This window comes from Triticum urartu, chromosome 5 (genome assembly GCF_003073215.2).
Source record: "Triticum urartu cultivar G1812 chromosome 5, Tu2.1, whole genome shotgun sequence".
In the NCBI taxonomy this organism is placed as follows: domain Eukaryota; kingdom Viridiplantae; phylum Streptophyta; class Magnoliopsida; order Poales; family Poaceae; genus Triticum; species Triticum urartu.
This window is the reverse complement of record NC_053026.1, coordinates 626487467-626496520: the sequence shown is the minus strand read 5'-3', so window position 1 is coordinate 626496520 and position 9054 is coordinate 626487467. Positions and strand designations below refer to the sequence as shown.

The 9054-nt window shown below is 39.7% G+C and overlaps 1 protein-coding gene across 2 annotated transcripts; it reads right to left on the bottom strand.

The window, feature by feature from the left end:
* Positions 1-4402: 4402 nt before the first annotated feature.
* Positions 4403-8776, bottom strand: LOC125511378 (protein NPGR2-like). 2 transcript variants are annotated; one of them, XM_048676733.1, is made up of 6 exons: positions 8449-8776; positions 7739-7969; positions 6927-7167; positions 5602-6818; positions 5062-5212; positions 4403-4909 (listed from the first exon to the last, which is right to left on the bottom strand). In XM_048676733.1, the coding sequence occupies exons 2-6, from the start codon at positions 7934-7936 to the stop codon at positions 4587-4589; spliced, it is 2130 nt and encodes a 709-aa protein (XP_048532690.1). In that variant the 5' UTR covers positions 7937-7969; positions 8449-8776; the 3' UTR covers positions 4403-4586. The 2 variants fall into 2 exon arrangements, with proteins under 2 accessions (XP_048532690.1, XP_048532691.1); XM_048676734.1 differs by having other exon boundaries at positions 7739-7925.
* Positions 8777-9054: the final 278 nt, after the last annotated feature.

Genomic DNA, 9054 nt, shown 5'->3' with positions numbered 1-9054 from the left:
GGGAGCTCGTGTACAACGCTTCAAGTGCTCGTTCACGGAAAAGGCGCCACAGAGCCGCTACTTAGGCTGGCCCAACGAGCTCGCTCGCTCAGCACTCGATCGCTATTGGTCGCTGCCTCGCTGGGTTTGCTGCTGATTTTTTTAGGCTGGTTCCCTGCTGACTGGTGGGGTTGACCGGTCAGCCGCTAAATTTTTTACCAATAACTTTAGTAAAAACGAAAAAAAAAGATGAAAAAACAATCGTCAATTTTAAAATGTTCATGGATTTTGGAAAAAATATGAATCTGAAAAAAGTTCATCAATTTTGAAAATAGTTCATAAAAATTAGGAAAAGTTCATTGAATTTAAAAAAAATCATCAAATTTGAAACAATCATTGATTTTAAAAAGTTCATAAAAATTATAAAATGTTCATAAAATTTGAAAAATCGATTTTCAAAAAAGATCCTCAAATTTGAAAAAATAATCATCAAATTTGAAAAAATAATTCACCAAATTTTAAAATAGTTCATGAGTTTGGAAAAAATTCATCAATTTTGGAAAAAAGTTCACCAATTTTTGAGAAAATTTCAAGAATTTAAAATAGTTCGTGCATTTACGAAAAGAAAAAGAAAGCACAGAATAGAAAAAAAAAAGACAAGAAGGAGAGAGAAAAAGAAGACCAAACACGAAACAGTGTGTTTTCCAGTGCTGTATGTTAAGAATTAAAACAAATCTATCACATGAGGTCGGGTTGCCCACTTGGTTAGATCGATCTATACTACTCCTCCATTTTCTTATACAAGCCCACAATCTCAGATTACAGATACCAAGGTAAAATTTAATAATTGTTTTGTAAGCCAATTTTTCCTTCTTGTTAACCGGCATCATTAATACGTTATATGCATGCAAGAAATGAATGGAAAGGAAGCAGCTCAGTGTCATTATGACTCCATGCATACAAGTACTCTCTCCGTTCGTAAATATAAGCCTTTTTAGAGATTCTAGTATAAAGTACATACGGAGCAAAATGAATAGTACTACACTCTAAACTACGTCTATATATATCCGTATGTAGTTCATATTACACTCTCTATAAATGCTTATATTTAGGACCTTGTATAAGTGAATGGAGGGAATATATTACAGTACAATTTGCAAACGGCGGGCGCCTACAGCAATCCAAACTAGGCCGGCCCATTCAATTTTTTCCTTCTTGTTTTTCGAAAGGTCAAAAAGATCGCGGAATGGGGGATCGAACTCGCCACCAGGCTATCCTCTCACGAGTGTAAAAGTAGATTATTTTCCTCTTTTTATTTCGTTCTCAGCTCGGTTTATATTTTTTCTTTTTCTCATCTTTTTTGTTTTATTTATTGCGTGCTTTTTCAATTCCTGAAGTTTTTCTTTAAATTTGTGAACTTTTTTGATTTTTTATGAACTTTTTTGAATTTTGATGAATTTTTTAAAATTCGATGAACTTTTTTTGAAATTCAATGAAGATTTTTTAAAATATTCTATGAATTATTTTAAAGTGATGAACTTTTTTTTCAAATTCTATGAACCTTTTTTTCAAATTCACGAACTTTTTTTCAAATTTGATGAATTTTTTTCAAATCTGATGAACATTTTTCGAATTCATGAACTTTTTCCTTTTTTTGTACTTATCCGTTCAATTCATGGATTATACGAATGCCTTTTAAAATTGATGCATTCTTTATTCAAAAAAATTGAAGTGGTGAGATAGATTTTTGCAATGAAACAGCGATGCAGCATTGTTATTAAGCATTTGCCTCTGTTAGTTACTAGTCATATACTCCCTCCATTCCTAAATATTTGTCTTTCTAGTGATTTCAACAAGTGACTACATACGGAGCAAAATGATTGAATCTACACTCTAAAATATGTCTATATACATCCGTATGTGGTAACCATTTGAGATCTCTAAAAGGACAAATATTTAGGAATAGAGAGAGTAGAAAGCAAGTAGCTCGTGTGGCTGGTGGTACCTGTACGCGAACTCGATGTGCTGAGTTCGAAACCTGTATATAGCTATTTTTTTTCACGTTTTCTTTTGCGAGCTTTTGCATTCGCCAGGCTTTGCGTTTAATGGGCCGGCCCAGCGCGGGGCGCTGCAGGCGCCAGGAGCACGAACGGGCGCCTGCAGCGCCGTATAGGACCTCCCTGGTTCGAGTCTCGTGGGGCACAACATTTTGGTTGCTTTAAAACAAGAAAAAAGAAGTTAATGGGCCGGCCCAGTGTGCGAGGTAGTGCGCAGGTGGGGGGAGCAGCTTCAGGCGCCGGTTTGCAAAAACACTATAAACTGGCGCATAAAGCGCCAAATAAGATTTGCCGAGACTTCCTATTCAGCGTTTCAGACGCCGATAGGGCTCCCTGGCGCTCGCTAGTTTGCTATGTGGGCCACAGCCCAAAAGTACACCTTATCCCTCTCGTACATCCTCTTTCAGGAGGCACGTTCGCTAAGTAAATGGCCACCAGTTTAATATAGTTTAATTGGAAAAATTGTGCACTTAAAAAACTATGATTTCAAAAAACTGTGCAATTTTGGAAAAAATATGAATTCGAAAAGAAGTTTGTGAAATTGAAAAAAGTGCTCTGATATGAAAAAAATGTTCACGGATTTCAAAAAGCTTAAGATTTAAAAAGTCCGTTAATTTGAGAAAATTTGATGAGTTTCAAAAACATTTTGTGGATTTTGTAAAAGGTTCATTCATTTTATGAATGCTTATGTATTTGAAAATAGTTCCTCGATTTGCTAAAGTTTTTGGATACGAGGAGTTCATAAATTTTAAAAAAATGTGGATTGAATGACGTTCACGAATTCGGAAAATCACATTTTTGAAAAAAAATCATGAATTTGAGAAAAGTTCACCGATTTTAAAAAATCATAAAATATGAAAAAATATGAAAAAAATCATGAATTTAAAGAGAGGTTGGCAAAAAAGTAAAAGTAAAAAATAAAAAATAACAAAAAACACTGAAAAGAAAAGTGAAGGAAAAACAGAAAGAAAATCGGTCGAAATCACTAATTAAGGAGCACCCTTTACAAAGGTCACTCCAACCTCCTCGGGTTGCAACAAGTGGCGCATGTGTGTCAGTTTTTGCAACCTAGAAACTTTTCCTTTTTTCATAGATTCGTTTATTCAAAATGTTCTATCTATAAAACCGTGCATTCAAATCTTGAACCGTTTTTACCGTTAGATTCCCCGCGTCAAGATCTTTAAAATTAGATCCATGTTGACAGATTTTGACAAAAACATTTTTTTTTATAATCAGACGAAAAACCGAACCGAAAACATGTTTTTTTACCGTTGAATTGTGCCTCTCGTGAAAAAAAATGTGGTTTTTTTCGTTTCTCATAGGCATGTTACGAAAGCAAATCCGAGGCACGACTGTGCCTCTCGCGGAAGCAAATCCGTGCCTCGCGCGGAAGAAAAAAATATGTTTTTTTTGTTTCGAAGAGGCACGGCTGCTTGCCAATTTAAAAAAAATGTTGCTTGACAGTTTAAAAAAAATACTCCCTCCATTCTCCTTATACAAGGCCACTATCAAAAATACGTTTTGCATCAATACAAGGTCACCAACAGTAATCGAGACAAAAAATAATGATGTTTCCTTGTACTAGCAACTTTTTAATACTTACATGCATGTAGTCATAATGACACTCATCTACTTCCCATTCAGGGTCTCTTTGATTCAAAGGATTTTCATAGGATATTTGAAGGATTAGAATCCTTAGGAATTTTTCTTACATTGGTTGTTTGATTCGTAGGATTGAATCTTGTAGAATTTTTTCCTAAGAATTCATTTGTACTACATTTTATAGGAATTCCAACATCCACTCCAACCTCTTGGAAGAAATCCTTTGTTTTTCCCGCGACACAATCAAACAAACTCAAATCCTATAGGGATCCAATGGACATGCCATTCCAATCCTACGTTTTCCCTATTCCTGTATTTTTGCAATCCTATGAATCAAAGAGGCCCTCATTTGTTGCATCTTTGTGGTGTATTAATGATCCCGGTTAACTAAAAGAAAAATTGACTTGCAAAGGAGTCATTAAATTTTATCTTGATACATGTAATATAAGTTTGTGGCCTTGTATAAGGGAATGGAGGGAGTATTTGGTTTCACATAACCTGGAACTCGTCATCCAATCCAGTTGTTTGGGAAGTGTGATGGTTGTGGTTCTTCCACTGACGTTTACTCTGAAAAATATGCATTCATTTTCAATCTCTGCCTTAGTACTTATTACAAATTTACAACATCTAATTTGCATTCTGTGCTGGTCAAAATGTACTGATAGTGAAGTGATATTAACAACGTTTTACGTGTGCTCTATCAAAATTACAGCCAAATCACATAGCAAAAAGTTGCCTGTCAAACAAGAGCTGCCCAAGGCGTGTGATGCTATATATAATTTCAACATGTTGGTAAAATCAACGCAATTATGATGATACATGTGTTTTGTATTTTTACTATTTTCTGTACCGTGTATACTTCTTTTCTTCAAACCCACTATTCATCCTATATATGAGACCTACAACTGCTCACAGTTTGATTATTCCCTATAAAAGTTGGATGCGATGTTATCTGAAAGGTTCAGCCGGGGCGGTTTCTTCGAGAAGGGCAGCCGCCTGAAAACATTCCGCAGCTTCGAGTGCCGCTGATGAACTGCCCCCTTCATCTTCATAGGTTAGACCGAGGTTAAACCATGCAACATGGTTCGTTCTGTCCAGTCTCAGTGCGTCAGTTAGGAGGCACCTTGCGGCAGGCAAGGGCCTCCCTCCAAGCTGTCGAAGAGCAACGGCGGCACATATCAAACTCGGTACGTGCTTAGGGTCGAGATCTAATGCTTTGGAGTATGCTCCAAGAGCCTCCTTTAGAAACCCTCTTGCTTCAAGTAGCTTTCCTGCATGGATAAACATCTTCGTAAATATTAAGAACGAATTTTGTTTTGAAGAATTGTTGTCTCCTTGTGAACTACTGAAAATGTTTTTGTGTCAACACGGTGCAAGGATTCTTGAGAACGGGGAAGTTGCTGGTAAGGAGAATATGAAGCACCTGTAGCATGATAAGCCAAGGGAGAATATGCACTGATAGCCTTTATTTTGGATATGCAAAGCTCTGTATCCCTCCACTGTGACAGGCTTAGGTACAGAAGGGCCAGATTGTACCATGCCTCTGTTTCCATGCTTCCATCATCCTTCGTGCCCTGCGAAAAGTTGAACAGCGATATCAGAGAAGTCTTATCACTTCTTTTTCTAATGGAATCCCATAACTGTATGTGGCAAACAGAACAATGCTCTCCCCTTTTATTCAAAAGCAATATTCCTGACATGGGTATATGCTTAAAAATCATGTAAGATGCTTGTCATTCTAGCTGTCATTAATCAAAGATATGATAAAAAATGTTCGGGCTGGCTTTTTCTTATTACAGTAAAAGGTTATTTATTTAACAGATACAGATTTTTATTTTCAGTTTGTCATCATATATGCAAATAGATATAGTACAGAAATGAAAGATAATACTGTGAACATATTAAGCACGACAGTCCCATGCTTTAGCAAAAACTCCAAAATCGATTTTTGTCAGGTAGTTACCTGTAATACAAAAATCCCAGAGTTGAAACTTTTCTTCCTGAGTTCGATGACAGCAAGAAGCTGGGTATAAGTCTCGACTGCCTTCTTAAATTGCCCGTTTGCAGCCTGAATTTTGGCTTTGGTTTGCAACAGATCTCCTTGGCACCACTTTGCAGTCTGATCAAGGGCAGCATTTACAATAGATTCAGCATCTTCAAACCGTTTTTGAGCACTCGTGATACGAGCTACAAGGAGCCAGCTCCTTAATTCTGAACCATTCTCCAATTTCAGTAGCTTCTTTGCATAAAGTGCTGCTGCATCTAGTTTCCTCTGCTCAGCATTTTCAAGGCTCAGATTGTACAGTACCCTAAAATCTTTGTCTTGCATCTTCTTTTCAGCAACACCAAGCACCTTCAGGGCTTCACGCTGCTGAGAAGCCCTCTCCGTACCACTCGGAGCATATCTAGCTTGACGGGAGAGGGAAATGCCAAGTAGAAGGTCCGCGACAACCTCTAACTGGTCACAACCTCCATCGAGACTAGCAAGGGCTCTGCGTGCATAGGATGCACCTTCTTCAGCATGTGCACCGTTCTCGCTACAAATTTTTGAAGTTAGAAGAAGTTCTTTGAGACAACTGGGGTCCTCTCCAAATCTTAGTATCATTTTGAGCAGATTGAGGGCAGCTAGATCATCTTCTTCTGCTAGGTAACACAGTGCAACATTGTACAACCACTCTCTGCTGTCTAACACACCAGGTAATAGTTTTTCAAACTGACCGGCTAGAGGTTTTAACCGTCCTGATAAGGACAATGCAAAAGTCAGATGATGCATCACAGTTGGGTCTCTCTCAAGCCTCTTAAGGTTGAATTTCATCAATAAAATCATCAAAAGAAGAATAGCTTCCTCCAAATTATTCCGAGGTACAAATGAACCATCCAATTGGGATCGAAGAGGTGGAGTGCAGGCCTCACAGCCACTGTATAGGAGAAAAATAGCAAACTCCTTCTGTATTCTACCAATGGCCTTTGCATCCAGATTCCAATTACTAAGAAGAGCCCCCCTATATGAAGAGAGCACTTTAGGAGGGAAATCCGCTAATTTCCATAGCTCAGGAAGCAACTCAACGGCACTGCGTATTGTTGCATTCAAGTTACTACCATCTCCAAACTTGGCTGGTAAGCCCTTAGGCAGTGCCGATTCTACAACGTCCAATATCGTACTGCATTCTTGTGCAGCTTCTGCAAAACGAAATTGAGTTGAAGTAATGTTTGAAAAATAGTATGACAGAAATGAAGAGAAGATCAAATGATGGGCATCCATACAAAAACGAGAGGTAGGGGTCATACCTTTGAACTTCCCAAGATCACGAAGTGCTATAGTTTTGAGATATATGGTCTCCATTACTAGATTAACAGTATGCAAGGACATTGGTGGATAACTGGAATGTGGATCGGCCCTTGCTAATCTACAGATGGACATTTTCACCATAGGAATTAGTTCAGCCGTGTTTATCCCATCAAGCACACGAAGTGCTTCTTCAACATGCCCCTGTTGGTACTCGACTTTTGCAAGCAATGCCCTTGCTTCCTGAAAAATTATTGGTATTTACACTTATGAACTATGAATGAAATAAATTTGGAGCACCCTTATTGGGATGGCTATCAAGCTTACAATCATTAGGCAAGGCATCTTTCTTACACATGTGAAAGCATACCAACAGCAAAAAACTGCAGATTGGTGGAGTACAAATTGCAGACTGGTGTACTACAGCACACAGGGTGGAGAAATTCAGAGTATCTACTGTGTTGTGATTTATATGATGGTAACTACAAACTAGCATAAAATTCAATATACAATTATAATGAAGAGAAATAGCAGGCAGAGGCACCTATAATTTCAGAAAGCACGCATGATCTGTCAAAGACAGATGTTTTGGACACATTATGCAGCAGAGTCTAAGACCAAAAAAAAACCTCTTCTGGAGGAAAAAAAATATAGACAATCGATACATGAAACAGTCCAATAAACAGCACAAGGACTTCAGTTGCATATAGTATCGTTCGGCATGAAGCAAACATACAAGGAAAATGTGATATAGGCATCGCAGTAGACAATTCAAAATGAGAAGATTTATGTTATTATAAGATGAAGCACCAACCTCATAGTTAAGGGATCCACCCTCCTGGAGAGACAACTCGGCTTCCCGAAGGCCGTCATTTTTGGCATACAACTCGATTTCGCCATTTGACGGGTTGAGCTCATCCACCAGATTGGCCTGCTCCCCGGAGCAGAGGCACTGCATCGCCATCCGCCGAAACACTCTACGAGATCTCCCCCTCTCTTTCCTGCCCTCCATCACGCCCCATCAGACCCTCGTTAGCACATTTCCCTGGCGGAAAGAATCGCGTATTAAGAGTCGCAATGTTTAGCCATTGTTGGCAAGCATGGCATTGCACAGCTTGGTATTATTTGAGCAATGATCCTAGAGAAACTAGTACTAGCATTTCGCACTCCCTCTGTCAACATATATAAGACGTCTTAGGTCACTAAAGTGGTAACATATAACATGATTAAAAACAGCACAATCTGATGATATGCTTGGGTAACTGACCACCACAATTACCAAGATTAGTATTCTTTAAATAAAAAATGGAGAGAGCATGGGTTCTTTTTCGTCTGTAATACAGCATCGCTCAGAGAGATTCGAACAAAGACTCCGAATTTAGCACATACAGTACAAAAGAAACATTGAAATTCTCTCCTGGTAAAGTTCCGATAGAAACAAGGGGGGGAATTCCGCAGAGAATCCCCGCCGCTAAGCGCTAACAGCTGCACCGAACCAACCGATCGACAGGAGAAGTCGCTCACCTTGGGCAGACGAGGAAGGCGCGATTCCCGGCGGACGGAGCCTCCCCGCGGAGACAACCCGGCCAGCCAATCAAGAATCCAGCCCCGCCCCCGAACCGAACGCCAATTCCGGGCCGAATTCGAACCGCACCGGGCGACGGGATCGGGGGGGCCGGCGATTCGATCGAGAGACGCGGATGGGGCGCTCCGGATTCCTCCTCCGGAGCCAAATCCAAGAAACGCCGCGAGGGAGGGAGATGGATCCTCCTGGCTGCTGGCCACTCGAAATTTGTTTACTAGTAGTAGTAGTACTCCAACCTGTTGCTTTTGGTGTTGGGCTGCTGTCTCCACGGAACGGGAATTCACGGAACTTTCCCGGGGTGGGCCGCAAAAGGGATTCGTTTACGGTCCAGGGGAGGATATTCACAGATAGATCCTCGTTGTTTCAGAATATTGGTTTACACTCTGTTCTACACGGTTGAGACGAAAGAAAAACAAGGCATGGCAAAATGTCATAACCTGACCATTGGGCGTTGCCAAGTGACTTTAGTCCCGCCTCAGTTACGAGAGGGGGCTAGAATCATTTTATAAGGGAGAGCGTCACACTCCCTTCAGGCTAGTCTTTTG

Coding starts and splice junctions, on each gene's coding strand:
- LOC125511378 (XM_048676733.1), bottom strand. CDS start 7,936: ATGGAGGGCAGGAAAGAGAGGGGGAGATCTCGTAGAGTGTTTCGGCGG. Junction 7,168..7,738: donor GTGGATCCCTTAACTATGAG/GTTGGTGCTTCA, acceptor ATAATTTTTCAG/GAAGCAAGGGCATTGCTTGC. Junction 4,910..5,061: donor CTTGGCTTATCATGCTACAG/GTGCTTCATATT, acceptor TTATCCATGCAG/GAAAGCTACTTGAAGCAAGA.